The following is a 13,917-nucleotide window of genomic DNA, read 5'->3' as shown; positions in this document are numbered from 1 at the left end:
AAAAAATCAAGCCAACATTAAAAGTGCTTTTATGTCAAGCTGCATTCACCAAAATACTTATGACTTTAACTCCGTTTTGAAGGGCATTCGCAGAAGGAAGAAAATGGAGCCTGGGTTGGGAATGAGCCTGGAGAGGGAAGGGAAAAGTCGTTAGCAGATGAGCTGATGAGAAGCAAAAGGGGTCAAGAAGGAGAAATTTGGGGTCAGAATTAGGACTTCACTGCTGCAAAGTCATTGATTCCCGGAACCAGAACGAAGAGAAGAGAAGGGAACCAGGCTTTGGTGGCTGAAGTTTTGCCGGCCGATCTGATTTCTTGGCTCTCTTGAAAGCTCTCCTTTACAAAATAAAAATAAAAATCACAGGTAGTCCTCAACTTACAACCATTTGTTTAGTGACCATTCAAAATGACAACAGCAGTGAAAAAAATGATTGACAGCCAGTCCTCATGCCACAGTCGTGGGATCAAAATTTGGGAGCGTGACCAACCAACTTGTGTTTGTGACGGCTGCAGGGTCACAAGATCCCGATTTGCGACTTTCTGACAAGCAAAGTCCATGAAGTAAGTCAGATTTGCTGAATGACCACACAATTGGCTTTGTAGCTACCCTGACTCACTTAACAACTGTGATAAAAATTGGCCGGGACTCAACAATCACCTTGCTTAGTAATAAAAATCCTGCTCCCAATTGTAGTTGTAAATTGAGTACTAACTATGTTCAGATTAATTCCTTTTATCCTCTCAAACTCTACTTCTGAGCTCTCTCTTCCTTTTGACTGAAGTGGGTCTTTTCAAGTCTCCAAAGGTTTTTTTCCCCCCCCTTTGGCTTCGATGCATTCCTCTTTTTTCTCAGGATGGGCCAGAAAAACAGAACAAAGGCTGGATGTGAGGTATCCTGTTGCAAAAGGGGTCGTTGCTGGGATTTTCTGCTGTTGTTGTGGCTTTGCCTCCACTGCTGTCTCCCTTAGTCCATCCCGTGTCCCGCTCAGGACCTCTGCAACGGGTGGAAGCTGCTGGGCCGCAGTTTCATCTCAGTGAAAGGAATGGAAAACTCGAATCCTTTCCAGTTAAACCAGTTGACACCCTAGAATGGAGGAGAGAGAGGGCATATGTGAGAATCTGTAAAATCTAGACTCCCCTTTCTGCAAAAGGAAGATCAGTAAAGTCAGAGAAACAGAGAGAGAAATTGAGGTGAAAATATTATACAGGTAGTCCTCGACTTATGATCTCAATTGAACCCCAAAATTTTGTTGCTAAGTGAAACATTAATTTTAATGGGTTGTTTTTGTTTTAGTGATGTCGGGGCCAAATTATTTAATATGTTTTAAATTGTTTTTAAATTTTATATGGGTACTTATTTTATCTTTGGCTGTGCACCGCCCTGAGTCCTTCGGGAGAAGGGCGATATAAAAATTAGATTAAATAAATAAATAAATAAATAAATAAATAAATAAATAAATAAATAAATAAATAAATAAATAAAATAAAATAAACATTTGTCAAATGAATTTTGCCCCATTTTACGACCTTTTTTTTACGACCTTTCATTGTCTGCTGTGTCGGAGCAAAGCAGGCAATAGGGTACACATGTAAAGAACGGGGCGGTGACGGCAGCAGCTTTTTCGGCGCGTTCGAGACCTCTGGTAGTTTTTGGTGCAAGAATCCTCTGGCCAGCCACCATTGCCAGCTCGGTTCTGGCTGGCAAAGAGATGGCAGCTGGGAGGCTTCTCGCACCGAAAAAAAAGAGGTGGCAGTTGCGCAGGCATCTTGTGACAAGGGGGACGAGATGCGGCCTGGCGGAGATCCCAGCAGTGATGGCTCGGCCCTGGCTTGCCTTCCCCTCTGCCACCAGCTATGGGAGGAAGGTAAGCCCGGAGAAAGAGGCGTTCATGGGGGAGGAAGCGGGGCTAGGGCTGGGGCCTCTGAAGGAGGGGAAACAGGGCAATGCATGCGACTGGCAAAGGGAAAGTGAACAGTGAGTGGCTGGTGGCTCAAGGGCAAGGCTGGAGCCAGGGAATGGTGCATTCCCCAACCTGGCCAGGGTGGGCAGAGGCTCTGGGGCCTCCGGGAATGGTGCATCCCTGGAGCCCCGGCCCCTGACCCAAGATGAAGGACGAGTGGGTGGCATGCTTACCTTTGGTGAGCTGAGCAGAGTGGGCAAGGCATGGAGGCGACTGGCAAGGCAATTAGCTGGGCCGCATGGCAAAGGCAACATATATAGGGCTGGGATGGGCAGGGCGAGCATCAAGTGAGTGGGTGGGGAAAACGAGTGTCGGGTGGGCGGGGTGAGCGAGTGGCGACCGGGCGACCAGGATGGGGTCGTGGCCAGCCAGAGGTCACTACCGGTTCGGCAAACCAGCTCAAATTTTCCCTACCGGTTCACTCGAACTGGTGTGAACTGACTGAATATCACCACTGCTCTCTAAGTAATTTACAGAGTCAGCATATCACCCCCAACAATCTGGGTCCTCATTTTACCGACCTCAAAAGGATGGAAGTCAACCTTTAGCCGGTGAGACTCGAACTGGCAAACTGCAGGTAACTAGCAGTCAGCAGAAGTAGCCTGCAGTACTGCATTCTAACCACTGTGCCACCACGGCTCTTAGCACTTAGCACATCTAGTTGTAATTTGTATCTGGTTTTCCCTACGAGGCTGACGTCAATCTTGCAAGGCTCTTCCCTGTCTCCTTTACAACCTGAGAAGTGATAAGGAAGGTTTCTCCTGAGCTGATCGCCTTGTCCACTATTAAGCTGAGGGCTACTTTGTCTCTTATCTGATTGCTCCCTTGGCTCAGTCTCATAAGGTCTTTTCCTACATACCATTACCTCATTCCACCCAAAAGTACGAGCTGCCTTTTGCTCCATCCCACTTGCCCACCGGGGATTACCTGGTGATCACGGTTGTTAGCGTAGAGTCCATTGAGGTTGGTGTAGTGGCAGTTGCGATACCACCATGCTCCACGGTAAGAGATGGCACAGGGGATGATGACCCGATTCGGATCCCGGTCCCGAGTGGAGAAAACACTCCCTGAGTGGTAGCTTAAGGCATCGCCTGGGTGAGAGAGAAAGTGGGAAAGTGAGAGATAAAAACAACCACAGTCTTCCCTCCTGAATTTCTGGCTGCCAACAAAGGACTCTCAAGAATTATCTTCTTCCCTGTGTACGTGAATCCCTTCTGCTACAGATAGTCCTTGATTTACGATTGATTGAAATTATGATGGACCTCCCCAGATCTATTTACAACCCATTTTGGAGTAACAAGGGCTGCAACTCCCCATGTCACATGATCACATTTTGGGTGCTTGGCCAATAACCCTGGGGGGGGGGGGAATCATGGCTTACATAGAATCCATCTCCAGCTTTGCTCTTCAATTGGTCGCAACTCAAGTCAACATACGGTTTTCCCATCATCTCCCATTTCCTAAAACTCACACCTGAATATTCTAGTCCTTTCCATTTTCTAACATCATATCTATCCATGATTGCATATAGTGTATATTCACTTAGGGCCTTTCCATACAACTCCCTAATCATGGGCTTCAGTGGACACTTCATTAGTCCTATTGGAAAGGCTTGGAAAGATGACACCCTCAGCACAAAAGCACACAAAAGCGTGGACCACTGCAGAATAGAATAGAATAGAATAGAATAGAATAGAATAGAATAGAATAGAATAGAATAGAATAGAATAGAATAGAATAGAATAGAATAGAATAGAATAGAATAGAATAACAGAGTTGGAAGGGACCTTGGAAGACTTCTAGTCCAACCTCCTGCTCAGGCAGGAAACCCTACACCACTTCAGACAAATGGTTGTCCAATCTCTTCTTAAAAACTTCCAGTGTTGGAGCATTCACAACTTCTGGAGGAAAGTTGTTCCACTGATTAATTGTTTTCATTGCCTCAGAGTTCTCATTGTTGTGGATGTATTCAGTGGTGGGAGTCAGCCGGTTTGAGCCGGTTTGGGCGAACAAGTAGTTAAATTGCTGGCTGACCCCACCCCACCACTTCCAGGAGTCCCCACGTGCCCCATTTTGACTCCCAGGCAAGTGCAGGGAGGCCTCCTAGGCTCAAAATGGGGCCTGGGGGCCTGGGCCTGTTTTCACTCCCAGGAGGCTGCAGGGATGCCTCCTAGGCCTAAAATGGGGTGCGAGTGTGTGTGCGGCATGCCCCCCACCCCTGCTGCCCATTTTCATTCTCAGGAGGCTGCAGGGAGGTCTACTAGGTCCAAAACGGGGTGCGGGGGGAAGGCGCATCCCCCACCGCAGTCTGTTTTTGCTCCCAGTGGGGTGTAGGAGGCTGAATGCTGCCTGTACACCACCTGGCCACGCCCACACGCCCACCCAGCCACCCATTAGGGCAGAGAACTAGTTGTTAAATTATTTGAATCCCACCACTGGATGTATTACTTGAGACCCTGACACACAATCCCACAGCTCTGCTCACCAGCTGTGCCATGGTAACTGCCCAGATGCAGGCGATAATGGTCAGCTGGAGGGTCCACACGGAAGTTCTGATAGGTAGCATAGACGGACTCATCCCCAGAACGGAGATCCACGCGTAGCTCGTAGTCCCCTGAAGAGGTCAGCTGGTGCAGAGCATTGTTTCCTGGAATCCAAAGAGAAAGGCGAGGATCAGTCTTGTGAAGGACAGACTCAGTTACATGTAATGATGAGGGCACCACTGGAAGAGTCCCCAGGCTGGGGAGACGTCATCCTGGAGAGAATCGACCCGTGTGGTCACCAAACAACAAACTGATGGCACATAATCAATCAATGTTCTGAAGGAGGTTAAAGAAGGAGTCATATTTACAAATGGAATCATTATGGAACTTGTGTACAACTGTGGAAGTTAGTACAGCCTTATTATCATTTATATTTTTTTTAAAAAAAAATAACGTTTATTATTGTATAAAATAAAAATAAAGATCATGAGAGAATAAGGAAAAGTAAAGAAGGGGAGAGGGGTGTAAGGTAAAAGGGAAAGTAAAAAGCAGCAACTTTCAACTTTTTTTGCTTCAGTAGAGTACAACAGACAGTTAGGGTTGCCAGGTGTCCACTATTTGAGCGGACAGTCCGCTTTTTTCACATTATGTTCACTATTTTTTTTCACAAAATAGTGGACCTTTTTTTTTATTCAAAAGCTTTATGATGAAATGGTACGTAATCTAAAGCTGTACAGTCTAAGAGAATAAGGGTAGGAGAATCGCGTTTTGTCTTTTTTTTCATAAGTTAGAATGAGACAAAGATCGAATATCCATTGAACTCGATTCTCCGAAAAAAATTAATGATGAGATTAAAATAAAAATATATTATAAAATTATGTACAGTTCACATTTTTAAAATGTATTGTAGCTTGTGTCGACTGACCTAAAATGGTGTGTTAAAATGTTTGTAAGAAAATATATAATTTAATTGTAATTTTTTTTTATTTTTTTACTACTTAACACACACACACACACACACACACACACCCGTTTGTCCGCTATTTTTTGGAAGCAGACCTGGCAACCCTACAGACAGTTATTTTAGTGATGCTAACCATTTCTGTTACAAGATTGTTAGAATCAAAGTTTCATTCCCCCACCCTCTCCGTTTCAAGCATAAAGTCCAGAAATGGGTTCAGTTTAGCAAGCCCTTATCTTTCTGTGGGCTCAGTTTCCAGTTTGTAAAAGGACAGGAAGGATGAAATGGTAGAAATATCTGGCTACATGGATGACGAGACGCATACAAAGTTATAGACTTACCTAGCCAAAATTCCCGGGTGAGGTTGCCAAAGCCAAGAGCATAATTTTGCCAGTCCCGCCAGAAATCCGTCTCACCATTCATCCGACGTTGAAAGACCTGGGGGGGAGGAGGAGGAGGAGAAGGAGAATGAGGATGCCATGATGGAGAAGGAAGGAAAGAAAGAAATTGATAGTGATCAGATATCAGAAAGCAATAAAACCTCAAGATGTCTTTCTACACGATTTTGAAGGAAATTTTTCTCAATGTCTAGGGCAGGGGCGCCAAACTCGATTTTATTGAGGGCCACATCAGGATTGTGTTTGACCTCAGGGGGGCTGGAGGGCGTGGCCATGGTAGGCATGGCCAACATGACATCACTCGTGTTGGGTGACGCCTGTGGTGGCCCGAGCCCTCTGCCATCGAAAATTTTATTTTATTTTTACTTTTATTAGTCATATTTCTATGCCGCCCACTCTCCGAGGACTCTGGGTGGCCAAAGACAATATACTAAATAGCATATTGCCCCCAACAATCTGGGTCCTCATTTTACCCACCTCGGAAGGATGGAAGGCTGAGTCAACCTTGAGCCAGTGAGATTTGATCCGCAGATCTGCTGAACTGGTAGTCAGCTGAAGTAGCTGCAGTACTGCAGTCTAACCCCTGCGCCACCTCGGCTCAAAAATGGGTCCCAAGTCCCGTTTTTGGCTGGGACAGCATCCTGCAACCCTCTGCCAGCAAAAATGGAACTGGGGGGGGGCATGCGTGGCCCTCGCGAGCTCCGTTTTTCCTGGCAGAGGCATCGTGGGCCAGTCCTTTACTGTTTCCAGGGCAGCCTCACGGGCCAGATCTAAGCACCCCGTGGGCCGGATGTGGCCCCCAGGCCTTGAGTTTGAAACCCCTGGTCTATAGAGATTTTCAGCCATCCAGGTCATGATTGCCCCAAAGGTGCTTTTTCAAGAGGCAACTGGACTTTCTGGTTTTCCCTTGAAGAGATTTCACTTCTCATCCGAGAAGCTTCTTCAGCTCTGTGGGGAATAGAAGGATTTATACTCCTTGTAGATAGCTGGTCATTTGCATTCTTTTAGAGAGTCCTCTCAGCAGTTCCAAGAAGGCTCCTGTCAGCTGTGCTTCCTTCAAAGTCCAGGAAAGAATGAGCCAAACTCCATATTTTATAGAGTAATGTACTTTTACTGGAAGATGAAATGAACGCAAGCAAGGAAAGCTGAAACTAAAGCAATAGGTGCGAAAGTTGCATCTAGAAAGCATCCCCTCCCACTGTCCATCATCAATCACCCAATCCAAAGGTCTCTCAGAGGTCAGGTGGACACACGTCTGGCATCGTCATCAATCAGGAACGTGATGACGGTTGACCCGATAGCCACTTCGGTGCTTAGGTTTCGTTTCTTCAAAAATCCACCAGCTTGCTTCCCTCCCCCCACGCTTTTCCCTCCCCCATTTCTTATGGCAGCCAAAGCAGAAAGTCGGAGGCTGACAGCTCCACACCCATTTGCATCACTCAGGTGACCCTGATGGCACGTACAAATCTCCAGGTGGCCTCAATGACCTTCTAAAAGAATGCAAATGACAAGTGGTCTGCAAAGACTATGAATCGTTCCATTCCCCACCATCCAGCCAGAGCTGAAGAAGCATCTTGGATGAGAAGCGAAACATCTTTAAACACCCCCCCCTCCAAAAGTCCAGTTGTTCTTGATAAAGCACCTTTGCGACAATTTTTCTCATTATATAGAAACATCTACATATGTCAGATTATGAAACATACATCCTAACATCAGTATGCATGTTCTTCGACCCTTTCACATGTGAGTCACAACATTGCACCCAAATAAGTTCGGGGCAGAGCTTGTGCCATGTTTCTGGTTTGTCGCTTCGTCTCCCTTGTGCTCTTTGTATATGACTATCTTATCACAGGTCCTGAATTTGATTAGTAGAAAGCTGGTGCTATTGTACTTCCATGTCTCACAACTTCACAATGACTTCTGCAGGTATAAACATCGGAGCAGAGTTTTTCCACCTTGACAACCTTAAGATTTGTAGACTTCAACTCCCAGAATTGTGCTAGCTGGGCAATATTGAGAGTCAAAAGTCCGCATGTCTTAAACTTGGAAAAAATCTGCACTAGAATATCCTTCTTTAACCGGGCACCTTCTACATCTGTTGGCTCAAAATGACCACTCTCTAAGAATAGCACGTTGGCTATCGATGATTGTCCATAGCTATTGTCTGACATATCTGGAAAGTTGGGGAAGGCTGCTGCTTTAAAGACTTCCATTCATTTCCCTTTGTTGACCCCACCATTTAAAATTCTTCAGCTGCCAAGGTCTGCAGCTGAAAAAACAGCATGGATGAAATCATGGCTGGAGGAAACAATGATTCTGTCAACCCTGAAGTTGACCTGACGGAGGCCATTTTGAAGCTTCAGTGTTGCCACACAGAAGCTGAGGGATAGCTGGGGTTTTGTAGCCAAAACAAAATACTTTCTCCTGGGAACTAAGGACATTCTCACACATGGTCAGAGAGAGGAGGAGTGACGTTACCCGGCAACCTGATTGGACCATGTGACTGATTGTTTGGGGAAGGGGAAAAATGTTTACTTTTAATTAGGTGAAAACTATAGGAACTTTCAGAGTCGGTTTTCACCAGAACTGTGCCAATATGATATATCCAATAAAATTATTCTTTGAGGAATCTACTGACCTCGGAGTTTTGTTTGCCATGAGATTATTATTTGGAACTCTGACAGAATCTTTTTCAAGAAACTGTAGTTTGACCATCACCAACCCAACCGTACTCTTCATACTCACAATCCAGCCTCCCCCATCAGTTTCCATATCACAGAACACCCTCAAAGGACGTTCTCGGTTGCCCCCTAGATAAATTGTTGTTACTCGTGAAGCTCCTGGCCCATTCTGGATTTCTTCCGAGCAGTCCCGAGGGAAGGGGTATGTCAGGTGCCCTGTCCAAGAAAGAAAGGGTGATCACTGGATCCATTCAGGATTTTGGTTTTTAAGAAGTCCCAAAGATAGTCTGTCTCAAACATAGACATATCAGGGAGCCTATAATGCTATTACCAGTGGTGAAGGATGTGGAGATGGGAGCTGTTGGTGTTCCTCTCCTCACTGCATGGACTTGGACCTGGTACCGGCTTGAAGGAATCAGATCTTGAAGTTCATACGAGGTGACGGAAGCATCCAGAGGGATCTCCTGTGGAGAACAAAATAAAGGCGGGGAAATTTAGGCCGGCAATATATTAGCGCTTTCTGTTGCAGCTATATGGAGAACAATACATGAAATGTCCCAAAGGTGCTTTTTCAAGAGGCAGCTGAAAAACTGTGGCTAGGTACCTTTGATTGTCCATCGGGGGTTTCATAACTCAACAGATATCCCTCAGATGGGGCACCAGGGGGTGACCAGGTGAGACGCGCACTGCGGGGGGAAATTTCCGTAGCATGCAGGTCCCGGGGCCCATCTGCTCCTGCAGGAGGAGGAGGAAGGTGAGAGTTTAAAAAAATGAACAAAATTATACAATTATGAATTTAACCCTGCCTTGTGCTATAGAGCAGCATATCAACTTGCAAAGCTTTCAAGTTGCCATGAGCAGGAGGGAGAACTGAAGTGAATTCCATACATTTTTCCTGACCGCAATCAGAAGGAGGGTGTTAGGTTTCACAGCCAGCCAAAGTGGTTAATTGGAGAATGTGATTTATGACATGGCCAGAGAGGAGGGGAGAGACAGGGTCAGGGTTAGGGTTAGAGTCAGGGTTAGGGTTTAAAATAAATAAATAAATAAATAGGGGAACGTAAATCTACGTGGGATCAGTCCTAACTGCATCCAAGTATTGCCGGAATGTTGCTCCTAATAAATGAATATATTTCCTTTGAAGTTTGGATCATGGCTCATGAATTAATTAGGGCATCTTTCGGAAACTTGACACAGCGGAGAAAAAAATTTATAACTCTTCTGGGAAACAAAGCCAAAGGAACATTTTGCCCAATGTTTCAAAAAAATTCTAAGACAGGGTATGACAAAAAAAATAATCTGGTTTAACTAAACCCTGGTTTAAGGTATTGCGTGAACTCTGCTGCCTTGTTCTTCTTCAAGCACCTGGCACTCATGTGGCATATTTCCCTCCAAGATGGCTGAATTTTTAGCAGAAATGAAATGTTATGCCTGAAAATTCACTAATGTTAAAATCGGGTTTGGAACGTAGAAAACTTCCTTGAGCGTTCAGCTTTGTCACACATCATGTTTAATGTATGAGAAAGATACAGCAAAGTCAATGAGGAAGCTACCATGGAAGGTCACAAATTACAATCAATCAATCAGAATAGAGCTGGAAGGGACATTGGAGGTCATCTAGTTCAACCCTCTGCTCAAGCAGGAGACTCTATACCATTTCAGACAAGTGACTGGCCAGTCTCTTCTTAAAAATCTCCAGTGTTGAAGCACCCACAACTTCTGAAGACAAAGCTGTTCCACTGCCCAATTGTTCTCACTGTCAGAACATTTCTCCTTATTTCCAGGTTGAATCTCTCCTTGATCAATTTCCATCCATTATTGCTTGTCTGGCCTTCAGGTGCCTTGAAAAATAGCTTGATCCGCTTGTCTCTGTGGCAGCCCCTCAAGTATTGGAAGACAGCTATCATGTCTCCCCTGGTCCTTCTCTTCACTCAGGGGTGGGTTCTAAATTTTTTTACTACCGGTTCTGTGGGCATGGCTTATTTTGTGGGCGTGGCTTGATGGTCATGTGACAATTATTTAGGATTTAGCAGAGGTACTGGTCTACCAGGCTTTTAACTGCTTGCAGAGCTGTACCGATCTACCCATTTATTTTTGCAGGCACCGGTCTACTCATTTGTTTTCTTTTAACACTGATCAGCTGTAAGGTGGCCCTTTGAAGCCCGGCAGCAAGAGTTTAAACAGTTTTTTTCCCTCAAGCCAGCAGCTGGGACTCACGAGGCAGCAATAGATTGGGAGTTGGGCCAAATAAAAGGTAAGAATAATGCGGGCGGTGGGTGGGGCGTGGGGGGGGGGGGGTAGAACCAGTTTGGTGACGTCATATCGTCACTGCTACCGGCTCGGGAGAACTAGGCTGAACCGGGAGGAACCCACCACTGTCTTCACTACACTAGACATGCCCAGTTCCTGCAACCGTTCTTCGTATGTTTTAGCCTCCAGTCCCCTAATCATCCTGGTTGCTCTTCTCTGCACTTTTTCTCAAGTCTCAACATCTTTTTTGTAATCTGATTACCAATTTGAATGCCGTATTCCAGGTGTGGCTTTACCAAGGATTTATAAAGCGGTATTAATACTTCACGTGATTTTGATTCTATGCTTCTGTTTATACAACCAAGGATTGATTCTATTAGCTTCGTTGGGACATCACGTGTAATAATTGTGGCAAAAAGGCCATGAAATTGGTTGCGGTCACGTGATGCATCCCTTATTGACCATGCCACTTAACAATGAATTTTCTTGTTCCAGTTGTGGTTGTAAGTCAAGGACTACCTGTAGACGTATCTTTTTTTACTCTTCAGAAGCATCACTATAGACTCGACTATTTACTCTGATTGATGGATTGACAGGTTAATTGATCATATACCATTGAGTGATGAATCTTAGCAACCACATAGGTACATATTTCCAGGAGGGTCTATCTGTCCCCCAACCTGGCACTTCAGGTCTTCCAGTAGTACACCCACTATCACCACTGTAATGGAGCCCAGCCACTCACCAGTTGTGAAAGTAGCGCTGATGGGAGAACTTCGGTTTCCTTCTTTTTCCCCATAGACATTGGCCCAATATTCCATGTCCCTTTGCAACTCTGACAGCTGAAGCTGGACACGATTTCCTGGAACCGATTCAGAGACCTGTGAGCCTGGGGGTGGGGGGGTGGAGGGTGGGAATGCAGAAATAGGTAAATACAGAGATGAAATCTATTCCAAGTGCAGCCTAAGCTAAACCAGATCAAGAGTCTAGGACAGGGATCTTCACACTTGACAATTTTAAGACTTGTGGACTTCAGCTCCCAGAATTCTCTAATCAACTGTCAACTCTGAAGTGAACCTGTCTGAAGCCATCTTTTGCTGCCTCATAGTTGTCACGAACTCTGGAGGCGGGGGGGGGGAAGGGAAATAGATAGACTGGCCAGCAGTCATAACAAAAAGCTTTCTCATGGGAACCAAGGTCATCCCAACAGGTGGCAGTTGGAGGAGGAGTGACCAAGGAACCCTCCAAACGCCTTAATCAGACAATGTGACCTGCGACATTTGGGGAGGGCAAACAATTGCTCTTTTAATTATGATACCAACGTGGGAAAACTTTCAGAGTTGGCTTTCACTAGCTGTGCTGATATGATGCGCTCAATCAACATGTTCTTTGAGGAATCTGCCCGCCTCAGAGTTCTCCTTCCAATGGGTGCGTTACTCGGAACGCCAACATGGCTGTCTGGCAAATTCTGGGAGTTGAAGTCCACAAGTCTTAAAATTGCCAAGTTTGGGGGCCCCTGGTCTAGGAGGAATGAATAACAGAGTACAGAAGGCAATAAGATGAGGATCCAGTTTGTGGGGGCAATAAGCTGACTTTGTATAAAATATACAAAAGTATGAAGACTATTGCTTAGCGCATTGTAAGCCGCCCTGAGTCTCCGGAGAAGGGCGGCATATAAATCAAATTTAAAAAAAAAAAAAAAAGATGAGAAATATAAAGACATGAGATTAAAATATTGCAGGAAAAGAAAACGCAACTAAATCTCCTTTATAGCAACTCCAGACATGCCGCCTCTCAACACCTTCCTATCCTGGCATCCAGAGGACCTGACATAATTTCATCCATTGCTTTCTCCTCTCTAAACTTCTCACTGCTGTTTCTGGAGGATCTCGTTACCTCCATTCAAACATGACTTTTTCCAAAGTTCTTTGCTTATAGATTCTTCCTTTTACATAACAGTTTTCAATTTGGTCCTCATTCAAATAATCTTTTTTTTGCCATTGTCGGAACTTCAGAACTGAGTCATAAGTAGCTTTTGGAAGGGGAGGAGGATATCATAATTTTGAATGATTGCTTAGTGGTCGTTAAGCAAGGACTGTCTGCGTTCAAAGTTCAAGCGGGCACATATAGAAAAGCACAGAGATGACCTGGCAGAAGGAACGTGAAGGCATTGAGCGAAGCGGGATGAAAAAGAAACTGAAGATTGTCCACACGCTCAGGAAAATATCATATTTTAAATTAAAGCGGTCGCAACATGATGTGAGACCACATTTGTGTTGCTGAATTAGCCTTTTTTGGAATGAGGCATGAGCTCAAAAGGCAGGTTTATGGCCAACTGATTGACCCCCATGCTTCACAAGCTCTTATTGCTTACCGGTGCTGGTGATAGGTCCGTACGTGACGATGTAGTTGTTCATCTCAGCCACAGCAGGGCGCCATGTCAGCACGGCAGAGGTATCGGTTACATTGACAGCCCGCAAATTGGAAGGACCGTCTGGCACTGTGATTTAAAGAATAGAATAAAGCAGAGTTGGAAGGGACCTTGGAGGTCTTCTAGTCCAACCCGCTGCTTAGGCAGAAAATCCTACATCACTTCAGACAAATGGTTATCCAATCTCTTCTTATTTACATTTGCATTTGCATTTACAACTTCCAGAGGCAAGTTGTTCCATTGATTAATGGTTCTAACTGTCAGGAAATTTCTCCTTCGTTCTAAGCTAGATCAGTGAAATATAAAGGCCTGGTTTTCGGGGTAGTGTCCGTTTCCTGACGTGGCTTACCTCGAAGAACTGCCACTAAATGAATCAATAATCGAATCAGTTGATGAATAAGTAGATCTGCTGCTAGGTAACATTTAAGCTTCTTGCCCTCATGAATTACCTGTGGTGATGTAGCCCACCAACGGCTCGCTCTCTTCAAACCCACGGATAGACATTACAGCGACCTCATAGCTGGCCCCAGGTGTCAGACCCTCAATGATTGTCCTGAGTTCAGATCCATCCACTGGAATGCTTTTGGGCTCCCCTAAAAACAGGAAAAAAAAAAACACCACAGAGCTGATATCTTTGCCTGAAATATTATGAAGTGCTGGACAGATATTATTTGATTTCTTGATATAGTGCTCTCCAATACGATAGGCAGCTTCTTGAGCTAGCACAGGGAAAAGCACATCTTGGCTGAGCAT

At 45.1% G+C, this 13,917-nt stretch overlaps 1 protein-coding gene across 3 annotated transcripts in view; it reads right to left on the bottom strand.

The window, feature by feature from the left end:
* Positions 1 to 14: 14 nt before the first annotated feature.
* The window catches only part of LOC117663214 (tenascin-X-like), a 135,986-nt gene continuing 122,083 nt past the window's right edge, over positions 15 to 13,917 (bottom strand). For all 3 annotated transcript variants that reach the window (XM_060688297.2, XM_087883979.1, XM_087883978.1), the window contains 10 exons: positions 13,614 to 13,757; positions 13,108 to 13,233; positions 11,479 to 11,622; positions 9,088 to 9,218; positions 8,815 to 8,947; positions 8,548 to 8,699; positions 5,746 to 5,842; positions 4,446 to 4,607; positions 2,888 to 3,051; positions 15 to 1,083 (listed from right to left, as the gene is read on the bottom strand). In XM_060688297.2, coding sequence (XP_060544280.2) covers positions 985 to 1,083; positions 2,888 to 3,051; positions 4,446 to 4,607; positions 5,746 to 5,842; positions 8,548 to 8,699; positions 8,815 to 8,947; positions 9,088 to 9,218; positions 11,479 to 11,622; positions 13,108 to 13,233; positions 13,614 to 13,757 — 1,352 coding nt within the window. In that variant the 3' untranslated portion in view covers positions 15 to 984. The remainder of the gene's footprint in view (positions 1,084 to 2,887; positions 3,052 to 4,445; positions 4,608 to 5,745; positions 5,843 to 8,547; positions 8,700 to 8,814; positions 8,948 to 9,087; positions 9,219 to 11,478; positions 11,623 to 13,107; positions 13,234 to 13,613; positions 13,758 to 13,917) is intronic.

This window comes from Pantherophis guttatus, chromosome 2 (assembly GCF_059756535.1).
Source record: "Pantherophis guttatus breed Tessera chromosome 2, ASM5975653v1, whole genome shotgun sequence".
Classification (NCBI taxonomy): Eukaryota; Metazoa; Chordata; class Lepidosauria; order Squamata; family Colubridae; genus Pantherophis; species Pantherophis guttatus.
This window is presented reverse-complemented; position numbering and strand designations above follow the sequence as displayed.